This window comes from Apis cerana, linkage group LG10, assembly GCF_029169275.1.
Source record: "Apis cerana isolate GH-2021 linkage group LG10, AcerK_1.0, whole genome shotgun sequence".
Classification (NCBI taxonomy): Eukaryota; Metazoa; Arthropoda; class Insecta; order Hymenoptera; family Apidae; genus Apis; species Apis cerana.
The window spans coordinates 1,669,659-1,686,428 of record NC_083861.1 but is presented as its reverse complement, the minus strand read 5'-3'; the positions used below and the strand labels follow the sequence as shown (position 1 = coordinate 1,686,428).

Here is a 16,770-nt window from a genome sequence, read left to right as displayed (position 1 = left end):
CAAACAACTGTCCACGCCGAATATTTATCGACGAATTTCTTGGAAGAATTGAGATGTCTCGCTTTAAAAACGTTGTGTTCGGCACAAAGTAATTAGAGCGTGGCTCGAATAATTTTTAACGTCGACGTCACATCGTATATGAGAAATTCTTTCATAAATATATTCATCAGGAAACTGTCTTTTCAATCACAAATTAATTCTAATTATCCGCTATGTTATTGGAGAACAATTTCTAGGAAAGAATGTATTTATTGTCATACTTACAAGCGACATCGACAGTCGCAGGTTGGCTCTTAATCTGTCCCGAACCAGACCAGGCGATACATTCGCATTTGAACTTGTCTCTGCCAAAATATTCTTCGATATGATCTCTCGTCACGTTCAACTCGCAATCGACTATCCTGGTACCCGTGTGCGGGTCCACGAAGTCCTGTTGCTGAGAATCCTCAGCCCTCGCGTCATTGCACCGGAAATAGATCTGCAACGCGTGCGCGGCTTTGCAATGTAACGTGGCTGGTTTGTTCTTCACCACGAAGGAGTCGACCGGCTCCGTGAGGAACACGGGTAGATGGCCGCCTGCTTCAGAGATCAGCTCTGTGTCAGTGGCTATCGTCGCCGAAGGCACATCGTCCTCTTCTAAGAGATAGGAATCCTCGTCTTCCGCGGCATCCTCGCCTTCTGAAAAAAAAATATATATTACAATATTTAGATTCGATTTCGATCGTTTCGAAAAGTGGTAGAGAAGAATAACGAAATAAATATAAAATATCGTAGAATGATAGATTACAACGAGAAGATGCGCAAATGGATATCCTGCCTTATGTGCTTGTTGTTCGAGATATGCGCCAAATTAGTATATGCGAACTATTATTAAAATTATATATATATTTTATAAAAAAAAAATGTTCTGTACAATTTTTGAACAAATTGCCATTGCTTATTTGAATTGTAGAAAATTGAATTCCCTTCCCTACTTTACGTTATTAAAGTATTATTTAAAATATTAATCAATTATCATATAATAAATAAAATTAGTATCAATCCACTTGTGTATATACCATTGATACAGAAACCCATTATTACGAATTACATCCAAATTCTTCGACAAAATATCTGTATCATACGCGTATTTGTTACCTACCCACAATAAAATCTTTACCGATATATCAAGTTAAAAGTCGGACGGTAATCCCGAAATCCGAATCGAAACAAACGGCGCCGCTTATTATCGGCTCGTGATAAATTCATAGAATTGGATTAACGTCATTAACGCGTGGCAAGAGGAGAGGCGGCAATCAGGCAGGATCAGGTTGGAACGCGCAGTCAGTCATTTGAATTCTAAATACACATACTGCATCCCTTCCCACACACATACACACACCCTCCTCCCTCCTCTCCCCCGGTATAATCGTAATTTACGATCGAGTTATTAATTTCGCGCGGGGCTTTATTCACCGGCCCTGGGGCTCGTTCCATCGGAATCGTGAAAATTCTATATTTGCTTGTCAACAATGGACAGAGTACGCGCCCTCCCTCCTCCCCCCTCTTGTAAATCCTGGCGCCGGCCCATTAATGCCTGCCGTCTCGCACGCTTGGAACGGGTCCGCTCGCCTACAATCGGGTCCCGCTTTTGCCCGCTTTTCGCTGCAGTAATGAATTTTCGGATTTACGCGGCGCACCCGTGCACGCGAGTTCGATGCATTTTCCGCCAACCGCCGGTTAAACCTTTATCCCCGTGCGACATTTGGCTGGGGGCCACAATTTTCATCGAGATAATCGTTCGGGATTCCGATATAGCAGGTCTTCTCGCGCCTGCTTTCGAGGGGAAAAAAAAGAAGAAAAAATAATAATGAAACTCGTATATAACGGGTATAAGGGGAGGGGGTGGATAGGAAGGTATATGTTTCTCGTTAAGAGGTGTGCACGCTCTTGGGTTTCTCGTAATAACGATGATTTGATGTAGCGTGGTGGAAGGCACGATGGTGGGAAATAATTGGGAAGGGATTGGTTAGATTTGGAGTTGAACTTTGGTAAGTTTACTTGGAATATCATTCGTTACGATACCTGTTTGAGGGCAAGGAATTGGAAAGGAGAACGTGGTAAAAGAGAATGGTAGTTTGAAATCGAGTTTCATGTATATTTGATATACTTATATATTCAAAAATATTAATATTTTTATACACTTTTTAATATATTAAATTTTTGTCAAATTGTAATATGTATTTAAATCTATTTCTTTAGTAATAATTGTATAAATTTTATTTTGCATTAATATATCCACAATCTAGATTCTATTAATGAAATTTGTAAATAATCTCTTGTATTGCTTTAGATATAAGAAAACGTATAATATAGAAGTAATTATTTCTGAAATATAACGATCTTCTGTCAACAAGCAGAAATACAAGGAGAACAATTAGGGTGATAAAAATTATTGGCCTAGTTCCAAGTTCTCCATTCATATCCCTTATCTTATCATCTTATTAACCGTCTATAACCAATCTTGCTATCGTTGAAAATTAAACGAGTAGCTGTCACTTTGATTACATCAAGTTTATAATTGTTATCAATTATTTTCGTTACGTTATTCAAGTATAACTGAAAAGAAAAAAATTAATATCGAATAACATCGAACATGGATTACGTAATGGAAATCGTGATCGACGTCGCGTCGGAGCAGCAGCTTTTTATCGTTATCGACGTTCGTTATTTTTCACGCGGTTCACGAGAAGCATTCGAATGAATTGCGGAGAGGAAAAAAAAAAAAGCGAGAAAACAAAAGTCCATCTCTCGCGCCGAAAAAATTGTCAGAATTTATACCCGATGGCGAGCAGATACCTTCAATATCCGAACCGCGGAGATAGAAATCGAGCAATGGGCAAATGAGAAGCGTCGGCGGACGACTGAATGAACGAGCTGAATAAAAAAAAGACATTCGTGCATACATATATATATATATATATATATATATATGATAGAATGAGAAAAGGTGAGGGGGGGGGAGAGAGAAAAAATTTTTTACCGTGGCGAATCGAAGCGCCAGCTAAAAGAGAATTTTCATCGGTTTTCGATAATGGATCCCGATCGAGTGGCCGATGGGGTACGGCCAGTTTTTAAACCCCTCCTCCTCCCCTTGTACGCGAATCGGTTCGTAGGAGAATCGTCGTTAGCCACTTTGGTCCACCGCGACCATATCCAACACCACGCTGGCAACGTCGATTTTCTGCGGGTTTAGGTCGATTAAAACGAATATCATGCACCATGAAGTACGTCCATTTCCCGATGTTTTCTTTTCACACCCCCATCGCCTTTCCTACCATTCCCCTCGTCCAATCTTTTCACAAATGCCCACCACGTATGGTCAATACCGCTATGTTCATTCGCTTCTCGAATATATTTGATCGTGAAAATCGATTGTTTTCTAAAGAGCGTTCAACCTTTGTGTCTCTGTTCCCGATTTTTACTTCGAAATAAACTGCATATTGTTTAGACTTTTTTCTCATTTATTACAGTATTTCTGGGAATACTAGTTGAAAGGAAATATCCTTTTTATACGTCGTGGTTTTTTCCTTATTTTTTTTTGATTTTTTTTTATATCAATATTCACGTATCATTGATAAATTTGTACGCGAAATTTCGTATCGTATTGGAAAATAAAAAACAAGCAGTTTCTCATCGAATAATATTTTAATTTTATTACTCTGTTTTTTGTTTTAATATTTATTAATATTATATTAATTATTCTTGTTGTAAAGTGTTAGTGAAATAAACAAACATTGAAATATTGCATTTTTTATAATATAAGAAAATATAATAAATATAAATAAGAATTTTATGTTTTTTCAATATAATAATATACATATTATACATATGTGTTTATAATAATTTAGATCAGAATTCTCTTCTTAAAATTGCAAAAATTCTTTGCCATGGATCTATCTGCACCTTAAGATTAAATAATTAAAACAGATAATCAGTATGTCGAAATAATCTATTTCGTAACTCTAACTTATTCCTAACTCACAATATTCCATTTTAATCGTATCATCGACAAATTCTCTTCTTTTAAAAAAATACATCATATTCTCAAATACGAGATCAAATTCATTTTTACCATGAAATAACCCACCTGTAAGAATCTTTGTATCAAATATATAAATCTTTTCTCTTTTTTTCATCCATCATCTCTCCGAACCATTTACTCCAAATATTCCGAAAACATCGATTTCCACGGATTAAAACAAACCGAACATCCGTCGTCGTGTGTCCACGATGTTTTCTTTTCGCGCCTTTCTTTCTCTTTCCTCCGAGTCAAAATCATACTTTCCCTCCTCACAGTGTGTGCACACGTACGCAAACATACGATGGCGGGAATCGAGCGTGACGTAAAAAAGGACGGAAAACATGGAACGAGGAAAAAGATCCGGAGAGAAAGAGAGAGAGGAGACTCAATCGAGCGAAGCCAAGAGGAGACACAGCCGGCGAAAAGAGGATTTCCATCGATTTCCGATAATTCCGCTGATCGGTTGCCCGATAAAGTTCCGCGGAATCGTTTCCATCCCTCCCCCCTCCCCTCTCCGCCTAATTCCTCTGGTCGAGTTCGTATAAATTCCAGGCTGGCCATTTCGAGCACAACCGTATCCCTTTCCCTCCCTCTCTTTTTCTTTGATTGCTCGCTCGTACACCACGCTAATTCGCGCTACCCCCTCGCTTCTACCCCTCGAGGGCCGAGGCTTCTTCTTTTTCCCTTCTCTCGTCGCGAGAGAGGCTACGGATGGGGGGAGAAAAAAAAAAGGAAAAAGAAAGTAAAGTAACCAGATGAACGCTTAATCGAGCGATATAACACGAACTCGAGGAAAAAAGGAGGTTGGGTGAAATAGGGTGGTAGGGATGGTTGATAAAGGGGAAGGTTGAAATCGAGCTGTATTACGCGTGTATTTTCTTCTTTTGCGCGTGGATTATTCTTCACGGTTTCAATCTTGGTTTATTTAATCGCGTATAGTAATTCTTTGATGAAGTTTTAAACTTGAAGGCATGATTAGGAAATTTTGTTCATTAGGGATTTGCGTGATAAACTTGCGTGAATGCTTGCTTTATTGAAAAATGAAAGTAAAGTAACAAATATTTTCTTGGAAGAATATCAAGAGTTTATCGTAGTCTTAAATTTTATGTAATATTGAATTTATGAAATAATATTAAACGAAAAATTAATTTATAAAAATTGATTTTTATTCCCTCTAATCTTAATCTTTCACGACCGAATTCTTTAAGAAAGAGTAATATCGATAATGAATTGAATTTTCAAATTTATTTAAAGGAAAGGAAAAAATTATAAATAAAATTCTGAATTAACAGGTTTAATAGATTAGATTTCTAAAAATTATTAGTTTCAATTTATTTCATTTTATGTACATGATATAGAGATTGCATCTGGTAGAAAGTTACTAGAGCTTCGAATCGAGAGCTCGTAACGAATTTTTCCCAATGTAGGACGATAGGATCTTTTCTCTAATTATCTATCTTAAATTGCCATGTGACTTGACTATTCTTTTATTCCATCGAAGCTAAATATACTCATTATACTCACCCAAAGAAAGTCGTAATTATTTAATATCTTCAAGGAAAAATAACTAATGCACAATTTTATCACTCACTAATATTACAATATGTCCATTATTATTATTCTCTGAACAATTAATATAAATCTTTTATTATTAACAATGTATAATAAAATAATTATTAGTAAATAATAATAATAATAAATTATAGCAAACAATAATTCTTATTGTCACAATGATTTTTTGATTAACAAAAAAAGATATTTCTTACGATCTTTCTCTATTGACTGTCCATCAAAGAGAATCCTCCTTCCCTCCATTCGTTTCGAAATAATTCTTCAAACGATTCCAAAGGATATTGACGATTCTTTACAATCCTTCACTTTTCAAATATTCATATCCTATTCACCTCGTAACTGTGACAATACCAACCATTATCCCATATCTCCATCAAGCGACAAGATTTCCAACATTTCTATCCCAAAACTTCCAACACCGATCTTTTTCTTCGTGGCAACTACGCATCTAAACAATCCTCTCCCCTCTTTCTCTCTCTTTGTTGCAAAGAAACGTAGGAACGAAAAAGGAGCAAGAGGTGGAGGGCAGGTTGCGAACTTAATTGAGCAACGTCACGCGACACGCGAGCCTCGTGCCACTGTTCCAAGGGGAAAATCGGGTTCATCGGTTTCCGATAATTCGGAACGAAACGGTGTATCCATCGAATCACCCTGCCACGAGGCCTCCTCCGCTCGAGGCCTCTCGTTAGCCGGTGTAGCTGGATAGTTGGCCGTGTCTCCTGGCTGGATACGAGTTCCCTATACACCTATGAACACGCGCGTGTTGCATGTACGTGTACACATACACGCGAGAGAGACATCTCGCGTGGCTACTACCGTGGGTTGACCACGTATTACGCCGGCCGGAGACACGAGCGTGTACAGTTTCAACGTGTACCTATACGACCGAGGGGACCACACATGACGCCTCTTAATTAACAAAGGTACCTGCGCCACGGCCCCTCTTGCACGGCTACGCGATGGAACGTGCGCGCATTGGATGAGGAAGCGAAGGAGGATGCAGATTAGAGGACGTGTTTGGTCAGAAGATCGAGAAGATTGGAAGAAAGAAAGAGAGAGAGAGAGATTGGAAAAGGGAGAGAAATGGCGGATGATGATCGGACGCGGGTGAGATTTCGAGATGTGTATTTTTGTTTCGACTCGCGGTGAACGGTGTACGGGTTGTGGATTAGGTGTGGCGAGAGGTGTCGGGAGGGGTGTTAGGTCTGGGTTATTTATGGCGGTGAAAGTGGCGAACAATGAGGACTTGAACGGCGACGACTCTATTTCGAGGCGGCGCTGGTCAATGTCTTCCGTCCTTGGAAACGTGTTCCATTCATACGAGGCTTGATACTTTGGGAAAGAATATTGTCTAGTCTATTCGACGAGTCCATTAATTATTGTTCCGAGTTTTTTGTGGTGGAAGATAATGGAATTACGGGAATACGTGACAGTGAATGGGAAGAATGATCTACGGTGGATAGAAAATGTACTACTTACATATTATTGGCATAATATTTGCATACTAATCAATGAGGTCATTTAATACTGGTTTTTTATGGTCGTAAGATAATAGGTAAAAGCTGATAAAAATATATATACTTTTTACATTGTCTATTTGCTTGAGAATTTGAATTAATATCAATCAAAATCGATATTAACTTAACATAAATATCGTAGTATTAGATTTGAGTTTAGTTATCTACGTCAAATTTGGAATTATGCAAAAGAAATATCGAAATCATAATTGAGATCGAAAAGTTTACTTAATCCGTTCTATTCATTCGATATTCGCACGACGCTTTCACACGATATCGCAGTAATTTATAATGCTAAGTGCGGTATAAATTTCTCGAGCAACTTCATTCTCCGATAAACAATTCTATTTGCATACCATAATGCAAAGTGCAGAAATAACCAACAGCAACACCGCGCCGTGAATAAGACGTACAAAATTCCCCCCGGACGATCAGCCGTGTTAACAAGAAAGCGAATATATTCGAGAAAAATATCCAATAAATTGTTCAGCCTCCCACGTGTACAACAACATAATACGCAAATCGAACAAGAGGAGTAAGGCGAGGGAGAAGGGGAAGATCGAAAGAAGACCAAAAGGCAAACTCGAAGGCGGGAGAACAACGAAGAAAGGAGGAGGAGAAACGAAGGAAAAGACAAGAGCTTCCTTGTTTTCTCGCGTCACGTGCCTTGTTATTTTAGCAGGCCGAACATCGGCCAAAGAGTAACGCTTCGTGCTCTGGGCTTCATTGACCCCGCCGCTTGACTCTTCCGCCTCTTCCGTGGCGTACGCGTACGCGAGAATCCCTCTTGTGAACCTCGACGCGCCTAACGAGCCTCGAAATCAAGGTGCCCGGCGACCCTCGTTGACACCTTGACACCGACGGCGGAGGTTGAAGGGTGCTAATTTGCCGGGAAAAATCGAAAGGAGGAAATTGAATTTCCAGGAAGTTCGGTTCCCGGGAAGCTACACGTTTATTGCGTGATCAACGTTACTACTACTCCACGCAGAATGTAACTTCTATATGCCGGAGAGTTTATTTTATTTCGTTTATTTTGTCGGAAATTAGAGGAAGCAGGGGAAATTGTCGTGTCGAGTTTTGAACGATAATAGAATAATATAATTGGTTTCACGTGTTTTGAAAAACTTTTCGTCGAGCTTTGGATAATATTTTCTAGACAGAAATTTATTTAAATCTTTCGTAATATTTGTGCCATTATTTATGTGAATTATTTAAGAAAAAATCTTTGATTTAAATTTATTTATAAATGGGAATATTCATTTTGAAATGTTGAAATATCTTGATTTAGCGAATTCAAGAAGAAAATTATATTCAATTGAAAATACACTTATATTTTACAAGGAAATTCATTTATTTTGAAAAATTTGATTTTAATGAAAATATGTGTATACGTAGAAATATTTTTCGATGGAAAATCTCTTCGAAGGTGTAAAATTAATTCTAAAATTTTTCTAATCTTTGCAAAAGATGATAAAGCATTAAAATTTAAATCGTAAAATAGTATTCTGCCAATAAAATAATTATAATATTTTATGTATAATTCATTATATTCTCATCGTCATATTTCATATTAAATGAAAATTGTCGATGCTTTTGATAATACAACTTATTAATAGAATTCGCGTAAAGTATATGAAATCTTCTGATTTATTATTGTGATTTATTATTGTATATTTTATCATACAAATTTATGTAGACAATTTAAACGAATTCTTTTATTCGAATCTTTATATTCCAAAATTCAACATACGATATAAAATACCGCGAAATAAATATCTCAAGATCCCTCCAGCTATTTGAGAACCCAAAGGTCGACAAGGAAGGTTAAGCTTGCACACGGCAAATATCTTTCATCAGTCTGAAATATCCTTCATCTAGAATTCACTTATCACAATTTCTATTTCCATTCAAAATATCGCGGGAAGACAAACTGTCGTCCCTTGCGAATCAGCGCCCCAGCCACCTGAGAAGTCTCTATCCTCCGGGTACACTGACCGCCCTTTAACTCTGACCTCTGACCACGATTCCGAATACAATGCGGGGCTGTTGTCGCGCACCGTTCCGAGATAATGCGCGGCTGTCCAAACGGAACGAATCGAGGGAGGTTCAACCTGATTTCATCTCAGCCTCGAACCTCGTTCTCCAACGATCAGAGAGAGGAAAGGAGTACACTGCCTTCCATCGATTCCTCCTTACTTCGCTTATCCCTCTGCCCTCATCCTCGATCTGGTATCGATCGTAGACTCTCCGGCTCATCCGTTACGATAGCGATCGATAAAGAAACAAACGGGGTCCACTCGTCGACGTATATCTCTCGTTAAACGGAATGACGATAGAACAAAGTCCCCTGGGAGCAGGCTACCCCCCGACCGACAGAGGGCTTGACTGGTATTATTTGGGCCCCGAAGGTCGTGAACCGTGAATGGCGTGGAATACAATGGCGACTCGAGGCGACCGGGCGCCGTCTTATTGTATATTTCAGTACACCCTCGAGACCGGAAGTAGTCCTCCTCTTTTCAACTTCTAAGGGACCGATTCATGGGAAACGTTAATTCTCGACCGACAGCCTTTCGCCACCTTTTTCGCCGAAAGTCGTTCAAAATATTTGTCTCGCACCTGGTGTTGACTTCTCCACGCTGGAATAAGTATCGTTTCGGATAATCCGGGGTTAAGAGTCACTCGAAAGGGACCTTCGTCTTTTCAGATGCCTTACTCGAGAACGACTCACTTGCGAGAAAATATTCCAAGAGTAATATTTTGTTTGTTTCGACTCAATGTATATTGCATTTTACGCATACGTTTTTTACGATATTTAGAGAAATCTGTATCGATTCATTATCGTCTGTTTTTTTTTAAATTATACCTCACAATACAGTTGGAATACAATTAGAATACAAGGAAAAATTTTTAGGCGCATTTGATTATTCTATATGCCATTTTTTTATTGCTTTTTTATTTAAGCTTGAAAGATTCGAAAAATGGAAAATGTTAGTCGAAGTAAATCCAATAGTACGCTCTAAATCTATCCCACCTGTTTCATGATTCATATATATGTACATTAATACAGAATATATTTCAATGTACTGTATCATTCATAAAGATCTTTATATACTCGCCGCAGAAATTCTGTCGTTTCTATTAAAACGTATTACAAAGAATCGTATATATTATAAAGATTCGTAACCGTAACGAAAACATATCTGTTTTTCGATTAAAAATAGAAAAAAATATTAAAGGATGGAGATGAATTGTGCATTGTATTTTTTTCGCGGATAAACAATGCATATGCATTTTTTTTTAAATAAAAAAAAATATCACGGTAAAACTATCGAGATATTTTAATTTAAATAAACTTTCTCATTTCTCATAATTTAAACGATCGATTTAAACGAAACATTTACTTTACTAATGTATTCATTTCGTCAAGTATTCACTGTAGTGTTAGAGATTTTTATTTTCCTCATTTTTTACCACTTTCGTTCCATTGCATATTAATCCTCGACGATAATCCTCCACTTCATCAAAACTTTGCTTCCTCCATTCGGATCGAACCTATCATCCCGGCTCGTGGTCGACGCGTTTAACTCGATTCTTCATCGAATTTCATCCGTCACGCGTCCATACACATACACACATACACACACACACATACACGATTGTTTTAATCGTCGCGCGAAATTTTTCGACGAAAATCTGGCGGGGGATAGGGCGAAGAGCAGAGCAGCGCGAATTAAACCAACGAAACGAGTCGAAAAACGCGCCAGCTCGTACGGAAGGGTGAATATTAAACGGCCCCCCCCCGGAAGTGGCGGCGAGCGAGAAAGCGGAGGGCGATGATGCGCATTACACGAGTCGATTGAAGCGAGGCCCACGTTCAAGGCGTGTAATTAACCGAGTAACAGAATCAGATACGACTGTTTGACTGCGTGTGCACGCTTCCCTCCCTCTCCCTCCTCCTCTAGCCGCCTTCTTTCCTCCTCGATAATCGGTTGCCCTCGAATCACGCCGATTCCCTCGGCCGATCGTCCATTGTGCCTCGATCTCTCCTTAAGAGAGAAAGAGAGAGAACTGGAACAAAATTTCACGTGCCAAGCTTTTTTTGCGGATTCATCGTTCCATTCGAGAGACACAATGGGGCCCCGTGTACCGATTTGCATTGAAATTGCGGGCACCGAAGATTCGAATCTCTGACGAGGCGGGATCGAACGAGGCGCGGGAAAACTCGCGCTCCATACTTGTCGTAGGCATTCGATCGATTATAACTTGCGCCTACGTGTTGGCCTCTTGTTGTGGAAAAATTCATCGACATTTTTTTAGAAGCTTTTTCCGCAGGCGATTTTGATTGATTTGATCGATCGAATGATTTTGATCTTAAATAATATTTATGATTCGATTTACAATAAAAATCCAGTTAAAATAAATGAGGGTGAATAGGAATAGATGATTTAAGAAAAACGTGAAGAATTTTAAGAATTGACAAATTATATAGAAATTTTATAGATATATCCAATATATTCACAATTTTATTCATAAATTGCTTTTGCACAAAAAAGAAAAGATATCAATAAAGTTTTGGATAAAAAGAAAAAAAAGTAACAAAATATAATCGGACGCGAAGATAACGAGTTGTAAATTTATCAAAACGTAAAACGAAATTTACAATCCAATTAAAAAGAATCGACTAAAAATATCGTATGCTCTCCGCGATCCTCGCTTTCCAAAGATTAACCATAAAACTGGGTTTACTCAACTCGTTCCTCAAGATACTGGTCAAGCAAAGCCGCTTTTCATACTGTCGAAAGCCGCAATTAAGAATCATCGGACAGAAAGGATGTATTCGACTTTCGAACGGGAAGATCGAGAAATTTCGCAACTCGTCTCCGCTATAACCGATACTCTTTGGCCAACCGAAGATAGCGAGAGTTCAGGGGAAAAATATCGTCTGTGTTGTAATTCGATCGGTCGATATTTCACGATCCCGGTTACCATAGGCCGTTGCGTTCTACACCAGTCCATTCTTTTACTCGTCGTTCTCCGCGATTTCAACAATAATCGCGGCGTGCGCGAGCTTGCACAACCCCACCTCCTCCTCCTCCTCCTCCTCTTCTCGGCGCGCACCACTCTCTCGTTTGATTTACGATAATTAAAGCTGACCCGACCTTTCGTCGCGGCGGGTGAAAGAATGACAGAAACGGGGAGAGAGGTTTGCAACAAGCGGAACAGAGGCCAGTATATACCGCTGGTCGGCCAGTTGGTGCCGATGAGAGACTACGAAAGATTAAAGAGTCTTTTCCCCCTCCATCATCTCCACTTCTCTCCCTACATTTCTCTTCTTTCCCCTGTTCCTTTTCTTTTTTCTCTTTTTCTTCGCGTTCGACTCTACCACAGCCTCTCCCCCCTCCTCTTCCTCTGCCTCCGTTCCCCAACGCAATCTTTGGGGCCCGAGAAGGGGCCCCATTCCGACCGTGGAACCAACCACGGTAATTGCTCGGTCGAGCCGACCCGCCAACCAGCACTCGCTTTTGCATTTTTGCTCGGGGCGATTTCGCGAGATCCACTCGACCTCCCACCTATCCTTTGACCAATCTGCCCAATCTCTCCTTCTCTATTATCATCGTTTCATCCTCGTCCCTTTTCTCCCATAACCGCTACGCGATCGAGGATCACATCGTCAGGGATCACGCCTGATCGCGATTTACTTATGATACTTATCGCTCGAAATAGGGGCCCGGATGAGTAATAAGTTCTCACGGAGGAGGGGCAGGGGCGAGAATCGGGCTGACTGTTATACCTTGGAAACTTGGACAGGAATTCGGAAAAATTTTTGGATGGATAGGGAAGGACGATGGAGAATTCGAAATGATACATTTTTATCGTGGGCAGAGAAGTATGGAGGGGAGCGGAACGGGGGGATTTATTAGTCGTAAATCTAGAGATTCGCCGACGCGATTTTACACTTTCTCCGTGTTGAAATAAATATTTTTTCCCGAGGTGGGTAATCGAGGTAGGATCGAGGCTTCGTATTTTCTCCGCTCGTAATTTTTCCCTTGCTACCGGATACGAGGCGAAAGCCGGCTCGTGGGGAGACGAAGAGACGATAGATTCGGTAGATCGCTGGTTTCGGAAGATTGACCTCCTTGAAAACGGTAATTTTGATGGATGTTATCCGGTATTATGTTTTGGATGTTATCCTGGCGACTTTCCTCGTAAATATTGTTACGGGGATAATTCGGTTGGAATGGCTGATTTTTCGGGATCACGAATCTCATCCTTCTATAGACTATTCTATTTTCTATCGACGATTATTACTGCACGTGAAAGAATATCTATTTCAGTTGAAATTAGATTATTGGGAATGAAAATTTGAAGATTTATGTTATTTTCTATTTTTTTCTTCATTAGGAGAAAATGATCTATGTTCCAATTATAAATTTTGACCTATTAACTTACCTTTGACGACCCCTTAGTTTTCTATACATTGTTCGTAAGGCTAATACTCCAGGTGGGTAGAATTTTCTAGTTCGTATCAACAAATTAGAAAATGTTATTCCTTTGACATAGCTTACAAGATTAACTTTGAATTGGCGAAATAAATGTTTGATATTCATTTTCCGTTATAAGCAATCGTTTCGATTGTTCAAATTAAATTCGTTTATTCAATTTATTTGTTAATTCGTTTATTCATGTTTAATCGAATTATAACCTATTAACTTTCTTTTTGTGATTATTCTTTATTTCTTCAAATATATATATATATATTCAATACATTCATTCAATCAATTCGATTATTTGTATTAATTTGTATTATATTTATAAGTAATAAAATTGTTTAGAATATAAAAAGACTTTCTACAATATATTAATAACGAATAAAATCGTAATATGATGACTCACTTTCCATAATCTTTTTCAATAACTTTTATAATTCTTTTTCGCACATGAAAAATATTCATTTATCTAAAATTCATCATTTCAATCTATATCATGGATAATATTAAATTATTATATAAAAATCTGTAAATTACTTTAAAATATCGTTTCTTTAAAATATTTGTTACAATATACATATATACATATATATCATTATCTAAAGCTTGAAGATAGGTGAATATCAATTCTCTTATTATGAAAAAAAATCAATTATTTATATAGAATGAACTATATTTCAATTATCAACATCAAATATAAATAATTTCTTATACAAGTTTTAAAATTAAACATAATAATTTATAAAAAAAATTGTTGCAATATATAATAAGAAAAGACTAAATAAAACAATTATTAATAACAACCAATTAAATCAATCAATAATCGAATAATTGTAATAATTTTAACCTTTTGCTTCCCGATAGATAAGGTGCACTCGTCGAGTCAAACTTTGATCATTATTACCTTTCAACAAAGATATAAGCCAATAATCTTATCAAGAATTCGACCATTTCATTTGCAACGATCTAATTACAAACTCTCCAGGATACTCTTTATTCATTTATTCAATCCCATTAAATCGAATTCAACTCTCCTCTCCATTTCTACAAAACTCTTTCTCTCATTCCAAATAAATATTCAACACGTCCAATCGCAATCAGTGTACGCATAAACTATCTAAATCATCTCATGAAATCTTATATATCCGATATCCTCTCACTTCGACCGTATAAATCATCAACAAAGTTTCTCTCTCTAAATATCCGATCGCTCTCTCCCGTACCGTCTAAAATTCTCCTCCTATTTCATATAAGAAGACGTTCTCCTCTGAAAAATAGAGGACGCCGGGAGCACAGGCGACGAAGTTACAAGAGCGAGTTGCAAGACCCAAGCGAGTCGGGCTGAAGCCTTAAACGTGTGGGAAACGACGCTTGGCGTCGAGCTTCCCGTTTAATTATTAACAAGGCTAATATTTTCCTCGGCGCGGCGGAACAACGGCCAGCCGACTCGCTGGAATTATGACACGATATCACGTCGCGATAAATCGTCGGGATAATTACTCACACGCGCGTTCCTGCACACGTGAATCGCCTTTCTCTCTCTCTCTCTCTCTTTCTCTCTTTATTCGGTCAGGTAGGTTGACCGATGCGAGGACGGAAAGCGATTTTCTTAGGCGCCGGTTTCCTCCACGTCATCGACGATACCCACACCGGTGTTCGCGGGAAAGTTGCACACGCGTGCACACAATCGGAGTCGTTAAATGTCGACGCGTGTAATTTGCATCGCGATGCCTCTCCTTTCCACCCGGTTCGACGGGGGAAAAATGGACGGCCGTGCCTGCTTTCCCGGCAGGCGTAATTACTCTACGTGTTAGAAAAGTGTGGTCGGTGTGTTGGTGAAGAGATGTTCGGTTGTTGATGACGAGTTGTTAGGCACGAGTTTTGCGGTTATTTGAGGATAACGTGGATATTTGAGATGGAAATTGTGTGAAATTAATTTTGGGATATTAAGTGAGCGAAAATTCTGCGGAGAATAGATGAAACGGTAATAAGAGAAAAGTTTGATAAGTGAAATTTTTAATTATTTGTCGAATTATATCTTTACAGTCTTCAATATAAATGAGATTCTATGATTCGAAACGAAAAAGCGAATCGTGAAATTGCGTGGAAGGCTTTCGAGTAAATAAAATTGGAGAATTTTTCAAATGGAAATTAATAATTTCCCTGTAAATGTGAAAATAAGCGAAAAGTGGAATACATTTTTTTGTTTGTCATTTGAAAAGTAGTTTTCAAGAATTATTTAATTTCTTGTATTTGGAAAATGTTTAAATTTGATTTATTTGAAAATGAAATCTCATATGAATAAAATTATTTATTATTCCGTATTTTCGTTTCATTTTGAATCTTCATTTAATTCATTACTGATCTCTGTTAAAAACGTATAGTCAAAAATTTAAAAATTATTTTTTTTTCATTCTTATATCGAACCTTTTCTTTAGTTTTCTTTAGTTTCATCATTAATTTAAAATTGATGCATAAACAGATGCTTAAATAGAATGCATTAACAATTCTAAATTAAACCGTAAAATTTATAGAGAACAAATTTAATTAACTCCTATATCAAATTTCAATTAAGATAATCGACAATTAGTTAAAATGGATAAATTTCTATCTTCCATCAAAATCATTTAATTTAATGAATATCTCATGTTAATGTTAGAGCAATGTGAACGTGATTAAAGGCAATTAAAACATTGGTATAGTTAAATAACATAATGAATATAAATGAGTTTCTACATTTACATTTCTGTCTCAATAAAAATGAAAATTAATCTCAGCAAAAATTACCTATCAATATTTTCAATAATAAATTAAAATATAAAATCTAAAGCTGTGGTAATGAAACCCGAAAATAAATGCTAACGAACTGCGATTACAATTTTGAAAGCGCATATTTATATTTTTAACAATCGCAGAAATAAGAAAAAAAAAAAATCTTCGAAACACGGTAATTTTAACAGGTCCGACAGGTTTTCGATGTTAAACAGATACAACGACCTCTGCCTTAAGCTGCATATCATTCACCCACCCATTTTAAAATTCTTTTTACCAATGCCCAAAGCGCAACGCACACTTTAGCGAACATGTTAATTTGAAACACTGTCATCTTAGAGGGAAATAAGTTTCTCGA

General features: G+C 37.8%; 1 protein-coding gene across 9 annotated transcripts in view; it reads right to left on the bottom strand.

The window, feature by feature from the left end:
• The window catches only part of LOC107996037 (netrin receptor UNC5C), a 48,355-nt gene that overhangs the window by 14,157 nt on the left and 17,428 nt on the right, over positions 1-16,770 (bottom strand). For 7 of the 9 annotated variants that reach the window (XM_062080025.1, XM_017053895.3, XM_062080028.1 and 4 more), the window contains exon 3: positions 265-678. In XM_062080025.1, coding sequence (XP_061936009.1) covers positions 265-678 — 414 coding nt within the window. The remainder of the gene's footprint in view (positions 1-264; positions 679-16,770) is intronic. The other 2 variants (XM_062080027.1, XM_062080029.1) reach the window with 1 other exon arrangement.